This window comes from Onychostruthus taczanowskii, unplaced genomic scaffold (genome assembly GCF_017590055.1).
Source record: "Onychostruthus taczanowskii isolate IOZ18803 unplaced genomic scaffold, ASM1759005v1 scaffold34, whole genome shotgun sequence".
Classification (NCBI taxonomy): Eukaryota; Metazoa; Chordata; class Aves; order Passeriformes; family Passeridae; genus Onychostruthus; species Onychostruthus taczanowskii.
In genome coordinates, this window is record NW_024500794.1 from 17,348 (window position 1) to 36,184 (window position 18,837).

General features: G+C 46.0%; 1 protein-coding gene across 2 annotated transcripts; it reads right to left on the reverse strand.

Annotated features, from left to right (window-relative positions):
* Nucleotides 1-724: 724 nt before the first annotated feature.
* PEX5 (peroxisomal biogenesis factor 5) lies at nucleotides 725-12,876 on the reverse strand. 2 transcript variants are annotated; one of them, XM_041410975.1, is made up of 16 exons: nucleotides 12,841-12,876; nucleotides 11,217-11,420; nucleotides 10,772-10,807; nucleotides 10,468-10,600; nucleotides 9,637-9,771; nucleotides 8,561-8,666; nucleotides 7,313-7,403; nucleotides 6,830-6,946; nucleotides 6,372-6,464; nucleotides 6,076-6,195; nucleotides 5,350-5,493; nucleotides 3,215-3,285; nucleotides 2,830-3,045; nucleotides 2,535-2,700; nucleotides 2,183-2,340; nucleotides 725-1,820 (listed from the first exon to the last, which is right to left on the reverse strand). In XM_041410975.1, exons 2-16 carry the CDS (start codon nucleotides 11,364-11,366, stop codon nucleotides 1,619-1,621), a joined length of 1,938 nt encoding a protein of 645 aa, XP_041266909.1. In that variant the 5' UTR covers nucleotides 11,367-11,420; nucleotides 12,841-12,876; the 3' UTR covers nucleotides 725-1,618. The 2 variants fall into 2 exon arrangements, with proteins under 2 accessions (XP_041266909.1, XP_041266910.1); XM_041410976.1 differs by lacking the exons at nucleotides 6,830-6,946; nucleotides 12,841-12,876 and having other exon boundaries at nucleotides 11,217-11,580.
* Between the last annotated feature and the right edge of the window lie 5,961 nt (nucleotides 12,877-18,837).

Genomic DNA, 18,837 nt, shown 5'->3' on the forward strand with positions numbered 1-18,837 from the left:
AGCAACAGCAAAGAACTGGAGAAGGGAGAACAGCTAGACAGCAAGTAAGGCACAGCATAGGCATTAATATTTAATTTCACCAAGCAAAGAATCTGACAGAGGACTGAGGTAAGTAAAAACAAAAAGACGTTGCTGACCAGCAGTGTGGGTGAGCAGGACACAGAAGTAGCATTGCCCTTCCTTTCAGACCGCAAAAGCAGCAGGCTGTATTGCATGCACTGCGGCAGTCTCGGAACAGGGCTTGTAGGTCCCAGTGCCACAGGGCTGGATGGAGGATACAGGGGAAAATAAAGCTCAGAAAATATACAGCAAATACTGTTCTCTGCACACACTTTCTGCTCCAGCAGAGAAAAACAAGCCTGTGAGGTCGAGGTATGAAAAAACAGGTGCCTGGTGGAACAGGAAGGGGCAGCGCTTCCTGCTTAAGCCCCCAGCCCTGACAACTGCAGCAGTCGGATTCCTTAAATGGGTGATAAAATGTAACACAACTTCCCTCTCTGCAAAGGGCCAGAAGATGGAAAAAAAGTGCATCACTGACCTCTAAACCCGAGCAAGAAAAAAAGAGAGCTTTTGGCACAGGGAAGCTCTTCTGCTGGTTCGCTGAGCTGAAGCCTGGGGCTACAGCAAAAAGAGGTCCTTTGAGCTTCACCTGCATACGAGCTATCAATAAAGCAAAACCTGGGTCAAAAGGGGAGAGAGAAACAGAGAAAGAGTCTAACCTATCTTTTGAAAAGCAGTGGGCTTATACCTTTATTATACAAAATACTTTACAATTAAAAAACATTTTCCCCAATAGAATCATATACAGATATTTATAATTAACAAGATTCAGTTACACACAAGATGACAGATGAGCAAGAGAAAATTAAGACTTCATCCCTTTCCCCACCATAGACTACATTTCAGACAATTTCAGACATTTCAGATATTCCTATCACCTTCTCTCAAACCTGAACTCTGGGATCTCCCCTTACCCTCACAGGGTAAGGGCCTCCACCCTTGTTCCCAGCATCAGTACAATACTCTCATCTTAAAAGGTTCATGAAGAGACACTGAGAAAGTAGCATCTGGCTGTACCATGAAGTCACCAGTGGCCAGAAAAGGGGACTACTGCCCCAGTTTTCCCTAGTAACCCACATATACATACATGCAAGCACATACATGGGGAAGCATGCTCAAACCCCACAAATTTTCACCCTTTCAGGTGAAACAGCAATCCCATCCCTCCAAAGCAGCCTGAACTCGAGACACGCCCTTGCAGGCAGTCTGCAGAATGGCTCTCACAGCCAAGGTCTCACAGCCAAGCTGGGCACTACTGCAAATGCAGTCTGGCAAGAGGGCAGGATGCCGCTGTCTTCCCCACTTTGATCATCTGTGAAGCAGCAGTGTCAGTCGTCATGGAGGTGATAACGTGAACCGTTCAGAAATGCTCAGGCCACAACAGACAGGTTGGGGAAGTTGCACATTTCACCAGGGGGGTACTTAAAAATAAACAGTTGCCAATGATCTGCCCTACCAGGGCAAAGATGTGTGTGAACCCTTGTGAACATTTTCTCCCTAAGAAAGGTCATTGCTGGGCTCGGCAACCGCTGCACTCGCAGGGGAGCCTATCCCAGAGTCACTGCTGGAGGCCAAATGCTTTCAGCAGTGTGGGCAAGTCACGGGCATCAGCTGCCCCATACAGGTCACTCTGCCCCAGCATGGAGAGGGCCATGCGCAGCGTGCTCCAGATGTTGTCAGACATGGCTCCTTGCTGCCCCCGCGGACCTCGGCTCTTCTGCTGCATGTGCAAAGCCTCCAGGAAGTGCTCCACAGCCTCACTGTCAACAGGAGAACATTCACATGCTTAGTGGAAAGGTTCATCTCACACTCCCTTCTCCATTTGCTTCTAAAGTATTTCCCCTCCAAAACAGTTTCCTCCTCTTCCCAGATCCTACTCCGCTCCAGAACCACAGGTCCCCCTTTTCTCTCTACAAGAATCAGGAGTCCAGGTGGCCTCTAGTCCACCTGTAACTGCATGACACTTGGATCTCTGGGCAGAGTCCACACACTCGCTCTGCTCTCCTATGCCAAGAGAAGGCTGCAGGCAGTGTGGCCCTGCCCTCATAACCTACAGCAGTCTGTCTCCCACAGACACACACAAACCCACAGGCCACAGCAGAGCTGCCCATCCTGTGCTCACCGGTGGGCGCCCAAGTTGATGCAGCTGATGCCCAGGTTGTAGCGAGAGCGGATGTATCCTGGCTGGAGCTCCAGTGCCCGACGATACGCGGCCACAGCTTCTTCACTCCGATTCCCATTGGCCAGGGTGGCACCCAGCTTGTTCCACAAAAGGTGGTCCTGGAGGAATGGGCACAGAGAAAGGGCTAGATGAACTGGATCTCCTAAAGCTCCAAGCCAGCCACTTCTTCCCCATATATCTGTCTTAGTCCTCCACTCCAAACATGCACCTCTCGTACATGCAGCACCTCCTCCAAATCTTCACCCATAAACCTCCAAGTGCCTCCAGCACCCCCCGTCTGCCCCTTTCTTACATTGGGGCGCACACTGAGTGCGGCACTGAAGCAATCCACAGCCTTCTCGTACTCGCCACTGAGGTTGAAAAGGACACCCAGGCCACACTGGACATCAGGATCCACAGTTGAGGGGTTGCTGCGCACAGCTGCTAAGAACAGCTCCTTCACTTCCATGAACAGCGAGCTGGAAAAGCACAGAACAGGATACTGGTGTACTGTGGAGAGAGCTGGCCTTGGGCTGCTCGCTCTACTCCTATCTGAGCCCTCCAAGAAGCCTTTCAGCTGAAGGCTGGAATTCGTAACCATAACTCACTCAGAGAGGAGGGAACTCAGAACACGCTTGGAAGGCCCCAGGTTTGTCCCTGAGACACTCTCCTCTGGTTCCTTGTTGAACAGGTGGGCATAGTCTGGTTTATGGCGCAGCCAGTCCCGCAGGGTCTCACACGCCTGCTTCTGCAGGGACTCATTGGTGAAGCTGACTGCTAAAGCCATAAGAGCTGTGAGGTTCCCAGGCTGCAGCTCCAGGCACCTGCAGGGCAAAGAAAGAGAAGTGAAAGCAGCATTAAATCAGTGTGGAAGACACCCAGACACTGGAGGTAAAACAATCAAGACAGAGCACCCCATGACAGCCATGTCATTCTTGTGGCCCTACACACCCAACAAGAAGCCACACTCAGCAGCTCTGCAGCAATACTCACTGTCTGAGAGCGCTGATTGCCAAAAGCTCCTGTTCATTCTCTGCTTGGGTGGTTCCCAGATACTGCCAGGCCTGGGGAAGACATAGATGTACAAAGTTAGACTTGGAGAGGAAAAAAAAATCAGTCAATAAGCCGCAAACACAGAGATTAAATCCAGCATATTATCCTGCACAGCTTTAGAGTGAGATCAAATAGACCAAAGTATACACATTAGCCACAGGTCTAAGTTCCCCTCAAAAGATAGACAAATGTCATGGCACGTGCCTCAAAGACAGCAAAATTGGCATTGTTATAGTGAACAGAAGTGAATGTCTACCTGGAAATCTATCATAAAGCAACTGTTGGTAGTTTTACACTTTTAGATCACAGAATCTCCATTTTTAACTTCTAACTGTGGTCAAGCTGCAGAGGAAGGAGAAAAATGCACATCTCCTATTTCCCAAGAACAAAATGGCATAGCAGCAGTGCTAATAATAAGGAGACCGCCGAGGCAGGCAGCTGTATGTACTTGTGCAGTGGTCCACTAGCAAGTAGAAACCTTGGAGAGTTGACTTTCAGACCTGAAAGTAGAAGCACTGTTAATGTTACTGAATTTCCAATCATGATGACACCAGTACATGAAAATGACTTCCACCTCCAAGCAGCTGATATAAGGAATATTTAACTAGGCATCAAATCCAAAGTATCTGTTCACTTTATGTTGATAGCCACCCCCTGGCCCAAAATAGGCTAGATAGTTGGTGGGTCAGCATTATGTACCTGCTTTTTGAATAAGTCACAAAATGAGGTAGCCACTGCCTCAAGGAAGGAAATTGTTTCATTAGCAAAGACACAGAAGCCCTGCAGAAGGCAATCTACACCCTTGAATCTCTCGTGCCTCACCACACACAGCTAGCTACAATCAAGCAGAGCTGACCAGCAAGAACTGCAGTGTTCTGCCAGCTGAAGAGCTGAAGAGATTCAAGGTAAAGTTGTGACTTGGATCAAAGCAAATGTGACATTTCCTTCACAGCAATTGTTCATGTCTATTAGATCACTGTACCATTTGTGAAGTCTTGACTTCTCCTGTACATTTTGCAGTCACAGTAGAAGAATTCAGAATGTTTTTAACACAGCTAGCCAGAATTGGCCCAAGATTTCTTCCCTAAGGTTTCAATTACCTCTCCATTATGCTCAGCCTACAGCCCACACTGTCTATGAGAAAAAAGCAACAGTTCTAGAAGGGCATTAACACCTTTTGACCACTTTAAAGCTAAAGCAGATCTTCAAACCTTCTGCTTACTTTTCACCTATTACCAATACCCTAGAAAGTTAGACAGCTATTCTCAGAAGTCAAGACGTCTGTTCTAAAATGTCACTCACATTTAAGTCTCAGGGTAATCAAATTATGTATGTCCAGTCATATATAATTAGGAGGGCTTCAACAAGACATGCTGAAAATTTAGTGGCCCTGGATCCTTGAGGCAGGCACTCCAGAAAGGCACCACATGAGTGTATTTGCATTCTTCCCAAAAATATCCATGTCCTCTCCCCCTGGAAAAAGGCACACAGGCTATTCCATTTCTCAATTCATCCTGCAGAAGCTTAAGTGATTTATGGCAAAAAGTATTCACTTAACAAGGAGCTGGAACTTTGCCTTCAGAGTAAAAATCCTTCTTTGGCCCACAGCTTCAATTAAGACTGTGAAAACACCCAACCTTTTTGGGTCACATCTTTTCCTAGCACCTAGATGAAAGACTTGGTCAGAACCCTGATCTAATGAGCTTCTCAGAATTAGATTTTAATACGGATACAGAAAGCACTGATCCGCCATAAGCTCCTCCAAACTTACAATGCCAATAAAGACTTTCACAGAAGCAACTTGAGAGATGAGAACTCCTTGCCTTGGCTCCATGCACAGTCTCATGTGCTCCAAACACTTTACACAGCTCTGGGCCAGATGACTTTGTGCTTCCTGTAAGTGACCTTAAGTCAGAATCCTCCTCCCTCAGAGGGGCTCCCTGAGGATTCACACACATCAGCTACAAACCCAGGGCCACAGAAAAATGAGGTATTTTCATACACCCTGCACAGGTCCTAACACTGAAGGGACAACTGTCCTGACAGCTCAGCCTGTTGTCTCTGCTGCCACTCACCTCCATATGATCTGGCTTCTGTTGCACTGCAGCCTCAAAGAGCAGGACAGCATTGGGGAGGTCACCTTCCTCCAAGCGCTTCCGCCCCTCTTCAAACGCATCTGGGTGATCCCTCATGGGATTGTCTTCCTCAAACTGGTAACCCTAGCAGAACAGACAGACACACAGGGGCTAAAGCTAGGAGACAGGCTTGGGGAGAAGAGCACTCTCTACAGCACAGTACAGTCTAGTCCTATTGCATCAGGAACACCGAAGCTGCAGACCAGCCAGTCAGAACCTCATCCTCACTGCTAATTTGTAGCAGATCAGAGAACAAGGGTGGTTCTTCCTGCCGCTCTGCGCTGGAAAAACCCCCCAAACCAAACCTGGAGTTACATTAATAGAGAGACAAAACATTTAGTATGTATCTTATTAGCTTGGAGGGGAATGGGGGAGAGGGGCAGGGACAGGGCCAGGGGACACAACACTTGAACTCATTGCAAAGAACCCCGGTATTCACTGGCATATCGTGCTGGAGAAGAACCAGACAACATTTGCAGACAAGCCCAAGTGAAAACAGTATTTAACCCCTACCTGATCTGGGACAAGCGTGTAAGTGACAGCAAAGAATCAGTGTGAGAAGGAATCCCAGCAGCATTTAGAGTCTGTGGAGCTCAGAGCGAGACAGACACACTGCTTGGACAGCCCACCACAGTGCTAGGGCTGAGAGACCCTGTTCTCCCCTACCTTGTCGTATGATGAGGAGTTGAGGTCTTCATATTCAGAGAGCCAAGGGTGAGCCTCTGCATCTCTCTTGGCCATCTCCTCACATTCTGCCTGGAGTTTGTCCCAGAACTCCACATCTGACTGAAGGGAGAACAAAGTGTGACTGGAGTACCTCAGCCAAAAACTCAGGTCTACAGACATGCCAGAGAACTCCCTCCTGAATGTTTCCAGCCCTCCTCAGAGCATGCAAAGGAAAGAGGTAACCCTACCAAGGGCTCTCAGTTGGCACCCCAGCCCTCCTTCTCAGCCAGCTTTACCTCCACAGCAGCCTTTGCCTGCTCAAATTCCGTATCAAGAGTTGACATGTTCCCAGATCGCGCAAATTGATCCACCCAGGCATCGGATGCCCCCTGGGAGTTTGGAAACAGAAACACACCTTTCTTTTTAGAATTTGGTAACCTCAGGGCATGTCCCAAAACAGCAGGAGGGTCTGTAATGACCCCTCCTCCCCATCAGTAAGAACTGATGGCCTATGAAGTAGAAACAAATTCATCTGAATCTCCTCTTCCTCACAGATGCTGTGGGAGATGAGAAAGCTCAAACTGTCCAGATACATTCCCATCTTCTGGCTAGACTCTGCTAAGAGCCCAACAGCCCCTCCCTTGTCTCCCTCAGCACTGCTGAGAGCTGGACTTGCCATTTTCCTTTGCTCCCAGACTGTGCACTGTGGCAAAATGCTTTCTTCCTTCAGAGCATACAGGCCTGGGGCTCCTACCTGCTGCTGTATAAACTCAGCTGCCCATTGCTCTGCCTGATCTTGGTCTCTGTGGGTCACCTGATTAGCTTCGATCGATACCCTCCCATCTCCGATCTGGCGGACAAACTTTAGGAACTGCGGCAGAGAAATGAAACAAGGGTGGAGCTGGGCAGATGCTGTGCCCACAAGCCCTCAGCCCGTGCCCCCCTCCTTCACTAAGAGGGCTTCTCTCTGCAGAGCGAGCACGAAAGGTCCAGAAAGGTGGGAAGGACCGGACTTCACAAGAGTGGAGATGGATAATATCTGAAGTGGATTGTAGGGTTCAACTCCCAGGAATCAGGGAAGAAATGGAAACATGGGACAACAGGAGGCTTTATTCCTTTACTACCTTCACCCTTCTCAATTCCCCACACCCTTTATTCACAGTAACATAATTACTACTAATTATGTAATTACTAATTCACAGTGATAATTAATCTCAGCCCCAGTCAGATTTCTCACCTCAGTATTCTTGAGTTTCGGATCATCCACTTTGGAGAGGAAATCAGTAACAGTTTTCTTAAGATCATCCTCAGGTTGGTACTCCTCATACCTGTGTTCCAAGGCAGTAAAAGGGAAAGAGACAGTCTGATACCAAGCAACTAACAAGAGTCTACACAATGGGGCAGACAACAGTATTGAGGGATACAACCCCTCCTCAAAGATTCTGGGTTTCTCCTAAGTGATTCAGTACCATTATCCATCTGTAAAAATTCAAAATTACTACTACATTAGCTGAGCAAGTGACTAACACCAACAGCAGCAGAATAAAACAATTACAGAGTCAGCACAGTTCTGCAGAGCAGTCTGGATTCCTTGCCAAGCTCACATGCCATCAGACATTGCAAGTTTAGCACTACCAGAAACAAGGTCATATATCCAGGAACAAAGAAAGTAGGTCATGCCCACTGAAGAGGAAAACAGTGCCTTGGAAAAGCATCAGCTCTGCAGAGGATTGAGGGCTTACAGCAATGACAACTCAATATGTCTTGTCTGGCAGGATAGGACCACTTTGAGGTGTTATCACTACCTTCAGTCTTGGGGAAGTTTTGGAAGTGGTGGAAATAACTCAAGAATGTCCATTATTTGCGGAAAGTTATCAGAGAAGCCAAAAGCTGGGTGCAACGAGAGTCCAAATATACAAAAATTTTGTAAGGAAACATCTTAGAAGCCCAAATTGCTTGTGTGTGTTTTGCTTCTTTAACTGAAAAACTTGATTGTACTCAACAGATACCTACAGAGAGATGATCCATCTTTAACCTACCACAAAAAAACACATTCAAATAATACGCAGAAGGCTGAACCTAGAAATATGTCAAGGAAAGGCTGGAAGTGGTTTGTCAGATAGAAAGAATTACATTAGAAAGTTTACAATTAGTAGAGTCTAGCAAAAAGCATCTGCTGCAGAAAAAAGTTCCTGAACATACTCCTGAAGTTACTTTAGGGAGCTTTCCATCAGGCATGACATTAATTTAGCCTACATAATCAACGTATCTTCCTGGAACTAGAGAACAGAAAAGCTACACTCTTAAAAACTTCAGTTTGCAAGCATTGTTTCTGCCTTTCTCTGACACCAAAGGCCTGAGAACACCAGTCTAAGTTAAATGACTCAAAAGCATTCAGGCCACAGCAGATATCTATCACCTTTCCAAGTGCTTCACCCACCCAAGTGCCTAGCAGCAACAGCTCGCCTTGATAAGTCAGACTCACCATTTATCTGCCAAAGACTGATCTTCTGATTCCCCCAGCCACAGCTTCTCCTCTGACTGCTCCAGGTATTCTTCTGCCCACTTGGCAGGAGACACAGACAGTGGATCTGCACGGGAAGAACACGGAGAAAAGTAAGACAGGCAGATCACCACACCTTTGTTAATGCTGATCTAAAAACCAAGCCTTTGGTTCAGACAATGAATTAATACAGATGCCACTGTGGTGACGATAAATGTATGATTTTCTACTTTAATATCACAACTTATTAATCTGCTCCCTGTGGGATACTATGTAGGTCAAGAAAATTAGCAACGCATTACAAGTCTCTGTCAAAAGCACAGCCTACAAGCACTAGGTTTTCATCAGAACTTTCTCAAAGACCTTTGTAACGCTAATTTATATTTTCAGAAATATAAAGAGTGAAGGTCAAAGAGTGGAACTACCCAGCTTTCTATAGTGGCCGCTCCTGGAGAATAGCATATACTTGTTTCTTTTCCATAATTTCCAGATTAGGGCATGTGTGGTAACAGGACCCTATTCCAGAGCCACTTCTATACACAACATAGGATGGCTTTTCAAATAAAGCTTAACCTTTGGGCCAGAAACACTTTGCACGTTTCCAGACAGTAACATCCCTCTGCCTTCATACAGCTGACACAAAATATTTGACCAAAGCACACTAAAGAGAATTTACCTTTGCACCAAAGGCAAATTTAGCCTTAGGAGAGGGAATTAGAAAACATGTAATTAAGAAGTAGTACAAGGTCATCTCCAACTTGCAGCAGTTGAATCATAACTTTTATAAAAGCAGTTTAAACAGCATGCTTCTCCAAAATTCCCTAAGTAACCTAAGTTAACAACAAAAGACCCTTACACCACATTGTTCATAATTTGACTTAACCATAACACCATCAAAAAGCAGTTTTCCTATCCTCCACCCCACTAAGGCTGCTACAGGAAACACTGACTGCTGGGCCCAGAGCAATACTCGAATTTCACATTCAATAGCTCTTCACTACACACAGGCATGTGACTGGACATCATCTTGACAGTAATTCCAAAAAAGGACACTTCACCTGTCACTTCAGCAATGAACTCCTGTGACCAGTCAGCCTCATTGTAATCTGAAGAGACGTCACCAGCATTATCTGCTGCAGCCAAGAATTCCTGGGTCCAGTTTTCAGACAGTGCCAAGGCTGCCACACCTGGAGCTACATGAGGGGAAAAAAAACAGAAGTGAGAACTGGAGCACCCAAAGGCATCATTTATGGGTTCCAGGCTAGCCCTAATCACCTCTGATCTTTCTCTTTGTTAGAATAAAATCACAGAAATATTTCACTTGGAAGGAGTCTCTGGAGGTTGCTAGAGTTCTCACAGTAGACTAACATGAAAGTTAGAGATGAGGTTGTTCAGGACATTTATGAGGTAAATTCTGAATTTGTCCATGGCTGGCAATTCCCCAGCCTCCCTATATACCTGTTCCAGTACTAAACTGCCTCCTCCAAGGGAAGAAATGTTTCCACATACCTAGTCAGTTCCCCTTTCCACAAATTGTGTCCATTACCCTTTGTCCTTCTCCTGACTATTGCTGTGAAGAGCCTGACCATGGCTGCTGAAGACAGCAACAAAACACTTCACTCCCTGCCCCTCAGACTCCTCTTCCCCAGGTTAAAATGTCCAGGTCCCTCAGCCTTTCCTCTTACAACATGGATTCCTCTCCCCTGAATATCTTATCGATCTCCGATGAACTTGTTCCAGTAAATCAGTGTACTGGGAAGCCCAAATCCAGAAACAATACTCCATATACAATCTCAGAAGAGCTCAATAGATAGGAATCACCCTGCTAGGAGCTTAACCATAAACATCAAGATCTCTTCCAGCTCTCCACCTACTTCAGCTCCCCTCACCTCGCTGAGGGGCCTGTCGGAAGCTTGACTGTTCAATCTCTTGCATCTCAGCCAACAGGTCATCCATCTTAAAGGTCTGGGGTGCACGGGACAGCAAAGGGGCATTCTGAGCTTGCAGAAACTCTCCAACCAGCTGCCAAAGACATTGCACAGAAGATGAACAGGCAGAGCCATGGAGTGGGAAAGAAGGGCTTGTCAGAAAAAAATATTAGCATCAGGTAAGGGGTAAAATAACAGAGTGGATGAGAAAAGCTTTAAGAAGATTAATCAAAAGCTACAAGAAGACCAAGAAATCTGTTCTTACCTCATCTTCAGTGGCTACTCCCAGTGGTTTGGATACCTGCAGGGAACAGTGAGCAATTGTGTCAACATTGATCCCATGCCCCTCTCTACTCACACACAGTGTGACCCAATTAGATTATATCTTCCTCTTCCTCGTGCTTAGCCTGTCAACATTTCTCTTGCACTAGCTGCTAGCTAAAGGAGCAGGAACACTTTGAGGGATCCTGTCCAACCTCCTCCCACTACTGTCTGGCTTAGGGCCTGTGACAGCAAGGCACACAGCTCACCACAGCCACCAACATCCCTTGAGTGCTCACAAACGTGCCTTCACCCTACAGCCCTGCTCCGGGTGACCCCTGGGCCTTTTTCCGCAAACAACCACAACACGACACCAGCTGCACCGAGAGCCCCGCGCCCTGCTCCCCGGCAGGACGCAGAGCCAGCGCGGCGAGCAGAGCGATACTCACGGCTGCGGCTTCGGGCGCGCCGGGGGGCCAGGCCAGCGGGCCCTGCAGTCCCTCCTGCCGCAGGGCCTTGTCCTGGGTGAAGTGTCCCGCCAGCTTCATCAGGGGGTTGGAGCCCCCGCACTCCGGCTCCACCAGCTCCCTCATGGCCATGGCGCCGGGCACGGAGGGAGAGAGGGTCGGCGCCGAACCCCGCCGCGCCTGCACCTGGTGCCGGGGCGGCACAGACAGCGGGTGAGCGCCGGGCGGAGCGACCGCCTGACCCCGACCCGGCTGCCACCCGCCAGCGCCGCCTCCCCCGCGGGCCCGGCCCGGCAGAGGACGGACACCCGCCCGTCCGCCGGGACAGCGAGGCCGCGGCCCCCGGCCCAAGTAGATGTGTGGAAAAAATATAGCAGACTACTGTCATGGGAAGCTTGTGAGTGCGACTGGTTTTATGTATATATTTATGTAAATAGATAGAAAGACGGGTGTACTGAGAGACATTACTTCCAGCAAAGATTATTCAGGGTTAAAAATTAGCTAGGGTAACTTGGATAAGAAGGACATCTATTCTTGGTATTCAATATTTCTAATTTTTCAATTCCATCCTTTTTGTTTGTTTGTTTTTTGTTTTTTGGTTTTTTTGGGTTTTTTTTGGTATGACAGTGCAGATAATGTGTGCTCGAAGGGTGTGTGTATACTGTTGGATTTTTATGGGCATGTGTATCACTGAATAAGTTTGAATGGACAGCCATCTGTTGTCAAAAAAAGGTACAAATCTTTCTATGACCTGGAATACTGGATAATAATTAACTTAGATTATCTGAGTTAACCACACGAAGAGTTGTGGTCAATTGCTCATTGTCCATGTGGAGAGCAGTGATGGGTGGCACTCCTCAGGGACTGGTGCAGGGGTCTGACACTTTTCTACACCCGGGTGACAGGGACACTGGGATTGAGGGCACCTCAGCAAGAACACTGAGCTCTGTGGTATGTCAACACACTGGAGGGAAGGGATGGATCCCAAGGGACCTTTAAAAGAGGTCTTGGCTAGAGAGGGGAGACCTCAGTGATGTAAATATCAGAGAATTCAACAGAGTGAAGTGCAAAGATCTACACCTGGATTGCAGCAATCTCAGACACACCTTTAGGTTGGGTGAAGTGATTCAGAGCAGCCCTGCGGGGATAAACTTGGGGGAGATAAAAAACATCTTGAGACAGAAGTGAGCACTTGCAGCCCAGAAAGCCAAAATTATCCTAGGCTGCATCCAAAGTAACATGGGCATCAGTTAAGGGAGGTGATTCTCCCCATCTATGCTGCTCTTGTGAGACCTCATATGAAGAACTGACAGCAGTTCTGTTGCTCTCAAAATAAGAAGAATGTGGAACAGCTGGAGCAAGCCCAGAAAAGGCCACAAAGTTGACAGAAGGACTGGAACATGTGCCCTGTGAAGACAGGCTGAGAAAGTTGGGGATTTCCATCCTGGAGAAAAGGCTGAGTGGAAAACTAATAGGAACCTTCCAGTGTCTGAAGGGCTATGGGGAAGTCAGACAGGGACTCCGCATCTGTATGTGGACAGGACAAGGGAGAATGCGCCCGGCCCGCGCCCGGAGGGGCCGCGGGGCTCCCCCGCCCGCTCCGTACCTGGGGCCGCCGGGGCGCGCTCGGCTCGCGCGGCGGGGCGGGGCCAGCCTTAAAGGGACAGGCGCCGGAGCGCCTTAAAGGGGCTGAGCACGGGGTGTCCCGTGTCACCGCCCGGGTCACCGCCCGCTCCGGAACCTGCTCCCCCGGTGCCTTCCCCCGCCGCGCACTGCTCCCCTAGCTCCGGAGCCGGCTCCCGTGGAGTGTGCCCCTCTGTCGGCCGTGAAACGGTGTGTATCTATATATGGTGTGTACTATACACATCCCACTGTATTTGCAAAAATATGTAAACATATATTTTTTTATATTTTTATATATTTATATCTAATTATATGTTTATATATATTCAATGAGATGTGTCTGGTATGTACTTATATATATATATATGTGTATATATATATATACACACATATACTTGTATATATATATATACATATATATGTGTATATAGACATATATATGTACATTGTATGTGTATATATATTGTACGTACATATATCTATGTACATACAAGAGATATATACTTTTACGCATCATGCACATCTCATTTTATTTGTGAATATACATAAATATATATATATATAAAATATCTATATTCATATATATATTCAGCGAGATGTATATGGTACATATGCATAGATAAGCATATACTGTATCAGTACACATTTGGCCAGCTGATGGACTGATATTTTACTGTTTGCTCTGGGATCACTAAAATGTTGCAGCTGGCCACAGGCTGAGAGTGCACACATTTAGCTGAAAAGTATGTGATACCTTCAGATAAGCCCTAGAAATGCCAACTCCTTCCCAGCCTTGATCCTTCTACATTTGTGGTTCCAAAGGACAAACCACCTGGAAAATCAGAGGTCGTTTATGTGTGGCCTCTAAAAGAATGGGAAAAGCACCAAGAGGGAGTTGCACAATGTGTGCTGACTCCCGTGACATTAGGTTGCTAGAAATAAATTGTTTTCAGAATCAAATCCCATCTTCTTTTCAAAGGAATATGCTCCTCTGCAGGGTCCTCTCCAGATTTGTAAGGTTCACTTCATCTGTCCAAAATGTGACATCTGCTGTGGTTTTAGAGACAATTCTTTGACAGTAGGTCTTCCTGCCTGCTCTCCTTACAGCTTTGAAATTCATGTGGCATCTACAGCCAGTTCTGTGCTAGCAAGTAGTATGTATGGCTCAACAGGAGCAAGCCTTTGAAGCTATAAGAATTGGGGCTGGAAATACAACATCCACACCAAACACACCTGGGGAGATTTACTTTGGACTGTGTCTTCCTTGGCCCTGTGGAGACGCACCTGTCAGTGGCTGACGTGCCCTGTGTGCAGCTTAGCAGCACCAAAAAGGAATCTCGTTTGCACGCCGAGGCTGTCCTGCAGGACAAACCCCAGCCCAGCAAACAGGGATTGCTGGAAGATTCATTTTGAAAGCACACATCTGGCGTCCTGGAAGGTTAAAATAACACTTACCTGCTATTACCAAATTCCAAATCCTGTGTATGTTCGGTGTGATCAAGGATTAGCAAGAGCATTTGAAGAGAGAGGCATGAAGAATGCTGTGCTGCAGACTCCTAAATGACTTTCAAGAAGAAGAGAGGGGCAATGCTGCTCCTAAGTAAAACCAATAGACAGCACAAAGACATGGAGAAGACATTGAGATAAGGCATGGACAGAAATCCAAAAACCATCACAGACTGAGCAGGGAGGAAGACATGAAGTAGTTTTGATTTGTAAATATTTGCAACAAGGTTTTGGGATATGCCCATGACCAGTTTCTGATACCAGCTATGATATAAGCCTGTGATACCAGCTTCGCCTTCTGGTTCAGGACAGTGGCAGGGAAACACTGCTCTGTAAAAAATTAGTAAAATTTGTAAAAAAACTTCCTTCTGAAGGGCTGGGTGGCCCTTTATCCCTTAGAGTCCCAAAAGACTTTGATGCAACTGGAAGGACCAGAAGTGGCGGTGGTGGCAGGGCATCCAGGACAACCACAGCTGTGGTTGCTGGTGGATAAGTATCCTGCTGAAGCCACAACTATTTCTGCTTGCAGGCAGAAAGCAAAGGGTCTGATCTAAAGTCAACAGGAGAAGAAGCACAGTCAATGCATCCCTGCAAGTGGAGTGAAAATAATTTGGCAGCAAGAACTAAAATATCAGGGAGCCCCAAAAACCCTTGGAGAGATGAGAAAGGCAAATAGTGCAGCTCCTGAAAAGGCTATTCCAGGCTCTGCATCCTTCAGCTGTTCTGAAAACCAATACTCTGCTGAAGGTCCTGGGCCTGGTGGAAACCAGTGACAAAATGGAAGTCTCTAACTATTCCCCACCTAAATTTGTGAAATTCATTATTTCTTTCCAAGTGCAAAACTTAGCACATGCTTTTATTAAATGGTGTTCTACACTTTCAGGCTATTTCTCCCATTGATCAAGATCATTTGTATACAATTTTTTCTACCAAATCCTTTGCAACCCCTCTCAGGTTAATGTTGTCTGCAGATTTTAACAGATACAATTTTCTGGTCCACTGTATAAATTACTGGGGAAAAAAACACACTAATAACACACTGAAAACAGATCTCTGCAGGACTCCTTGATACTTCTTTCCAGATAGACAGCATAGCATCAAAAACTAATATTAGAATTTTCCAGTCAGCATCAGCTTCTCCCAACAGTGATTTCAGTAGATCCAGTTTCCCATGTCTCCTAATGTGTTTCTTAGACTGTCAGATGAAACAGAGTAAAAATCCTACTGAAATCAAAAATTTAATATCTATTGTTACTTCCTTGACCACAAGGACAAGTCTGCCATGAAAGATTTGTTTAGCTTGGTATCTTCTATTTTCAAATGGAAAACGTGAGTTGTCTACATAATATGTATTTGTTCCAGTGTCATAGGTGAAGGCAGCAAAAAAAATGCTGGCTGGCCTGTAATTAATCAGATTTCTTTTTTTCAATGGCCAGTATATTTGGCCTTTTCCAGTCTTCTGAACCTCTCCACTGCCTAGATATCTCAAAGATAATGGCCAGTGGGCCATTCTCCAGTTCTCATCATAGCATGAAGTTCATCATCCCTAATTGGTCTGAAAACCTTGACTTTGCCTAAGTGCTTAGAAATCTAGAATTACTTTTTCCCCACTTGCAGCTGGTGCCATTTAAGATATTCGCCTAGCCACCACCACAGTGAAGACAAGTAAAAAATGCTTGGAGCTTCTAGGTATCTTTGGCCAGTTTCCAATTTCACTGACCAGAAAGCCAGTCTTTTTACTGGTCCTCCCCTCATTGCCCAAGTAGTGACAGACACTACTGATCAGCTGATAGTTCTGCTCTTTTCCACCACACATAAGGTACTCATTTCCTTTTCAAAGTATTTTTGTACTTAATTGGACTCAGTTGCCACGTCTCCGTTAATTCCTTCTCTTCCAGAATAAAAGCTGCAATTTTTTTCAATCCTTCTGCTTCAGTGGCCAAGGTAGTTATTCCCCTCTGTGGATTCACTTCCTACATTTGTCTCTGTTGTAGCAGCATTTTACCCAAACTGGACACTCAGTCAGTCCTGTGTCACCCAGTGCTGTGAGTGAAGTCACAGCAGTACAGAGCTGTTCTGACAGCTCGTTTCATCTGACCTACAGGCTATCCTCCTAAACACATAAACTGGTCTGATGTGTGCCTTTTTGGCAACAGCATCATGTTGATGTACATTCTGCTTTGTTTAAGGAAGATGATGTTCAATGAACTCTGATGTGCTCTGAAACTGTGCATTTGAAAAAAGCAACAGAGGATTTTTTGCCCCTGAATATTCCCTGTCTTTCTCACACTGATCCTCCGAACTTCAGTCATGGGTCTAATTTATTCAGAGGATTGGGGTTTTGGGGTTTTTTTTTGTTTGTTTGTTTTTTGGTTTTTTGTTTTTTTGGGGTTTTTTTTTGTTTTTTTTTTTTTTTTGTTTGTTTGTTTGTTTTTTTTTTGTTTGTTTTTTGTTTTTTGTTTTTTGTTTTTTGGTGGAGAGCATTGGCCCGTTTTCATATGAACCCAAATATCCGAAGAAGCATCTGTGGTTCCATGAGCGAGGACGAGAGTCAGGAGCCACTTGTCTCTGCTCTTGGACCTATCACTTTTCCGTGGCTCGGCTCCCCTACGTGCAAAACAAAGACGAGTTTGTTAAAGTTTGGGGGTCGGTTTGGAGGCTTGGGGTGGGTTGCTGGTTTGTTTTTAATGGAAGAGCCTTGAGTGGCCGGGCCAAAGGAGCTGTGTGGATTGCCCCCGTAGATCGGCACGGAGGAGCCCTCGCTCCCCTCACAGCGCCCCGCCCGCCCCTCCCGCTGCCGCCGCCCGGGCGCCTCCTCCGGGCGGGCGGGGGCCGCGGCTGTTTCTTAGACTGTCAGATGAAACAGAGTAAAAATCCTACTGAAATCAAAAATTTAATATCTATTGTTACTTCCTTGACCACAAGGACAAGTCTGCCATGAAAGATTTGTTTAGCTTGGTATCTTCTATTTTCAAATGGAAAACGTGAGTTGTCTACATAATATGTATTTGTTCCAGTGTCATAGGTGAAGGCAGCAAAAAAAATGCTGGCTGGCCTGTAATTAATCAGATTTCTTTTTTTCAATGGCCAGTATATTTGGCCTTTTCCAGTCTTCTGAACCTCTCCACTGCCTAGATATCTCAAAGATAATGGCCAGTGGGCCATTCTCCAGTTCTCATCATAGCATGAAGTTCATCATCCCTAATTGGTCTGAAAACCTTGACTTTGCCTAAGTGCTTAGAAATCTAGAATTACTTTTTCCCCACTTGCAGCTGGTGCCATTTAAGATATTCGCCTAGCCACCACCACAGTGAAGACAAGTAAAAAATGCTTGGAGCTTCTAGGTATCTTTGGCCAGTTTCCAATTTCACTGACCAGAAAGCCAGTCTTTTTACTGGTCCTCCCCTCATTGCCCAAGTAGTGACAGACACTACTGATCAGCTGATAGTTCTGCTCTTTTCCACCACACATAAGGTACTCATTTCCTTTTCAAAGTATTTTTGTACTTAATTGGACTCAGTTGCCACGTCTCCGTTAATTCCTTCTCTTCCAGAATAAAAGCTGCAATTTTTTTCAATCCTTCTGCTTCAGTGGCCAAGGTAGTTATTCCCCTCTGTGGATTCACTTCCTACATTTGTCTCTGTTGTAGCAGCATTTTACCCAAACTGGACACTCAGTCAGTCCTGTGTCACCCAGTGCTGTGAGTGAAGTCACAGCAGTACAGAGCTGTTCTGACAGCTCGTTTCATCTGACCTACAGGCTATCCTCCTAAACACATAAACTGGTCTGATGTGTGCCTTTTTGGCAACAGCATCATGTTGATGTACATTCTGCTTTGTTTAAGGAAGATGATGTTCAATGAACTCTGATGTGCTCTGAAACTGTGCATTTGAAAAAAGCAACAGAGGATTTTTTGCCCCTGAATATTCCCTGTCTTTCTCACACTGATCCTCCGAACTTCAGTCATGGGTCTAATTTATTCAGAGGATTGGGGTTTTGGGGTTTTTTTTTGTTTGTTTGTTTTTTGGTTTTTTGTTTTTTTGGGGTTTTTTTTTGTTTTTTTTTTTTTTTTTTTTTTTTTTTTGTTTGTTTGTTTGTTTTTTTTTTGTTTGTTTTTTGTTTTTTGTTTTTTGTTTTTTGGTGGAGAGCATTGGCCCGTTTTCATATGAACCCAAATATCCGAAGAAGCATCTGTGGTTCCATGAGCGAGGACGAGAGTCAGGAGCCACTTGTCTCTGCTCTTGGACCTATCACTTTTCCGTGGCTCGGCTCCCCTACGTACAAAACAAAGACGAGTTTGTTAAAGTTTGGGGGTCGGTTTGGAGGCTTGGGGTGGGTCTTGGGGTGGGTTGCTCGTTTGTTTTTAATGGAAGAGCCTTGAGTGGCCGGGCCAAAGGAGCTGTGTGGATTGCCCCCGTAGATCGGCACGGAGGAGCCCTCGCTCCCCTCGCAGCCCCCGGCGGCTCCGCCGTCC

What these genes read in the sequence shown, in the direction of transcription:
- PEX5 (XM_041410975.1), bottom strand. Translation starts at nt 11,366, where the DNA reads ATGGCCATGAGGGAGCTGGTGGAGCCGGAGTGCGGGGGCTCCAACCCC. An exon ending in CCGACAGGCCCCTCAGCGAG is followed by an intron (nt 9,772 to 10,467) that starts GTGAGGGGAGCT and finishes CCCCTCATGTAG; the next exon opens with CTCCAGGTGTGGCAGCCTTG. An exon ending in AGGCAAAGGCTGCTGTGGAG is followed by an intron (nt 6,196 to 6,371) that starts GTAAAGCTGGCT and finishes TTCTCCCTTCAG; the next exon opens with TCAGATGTGGAGTTCTGGGA.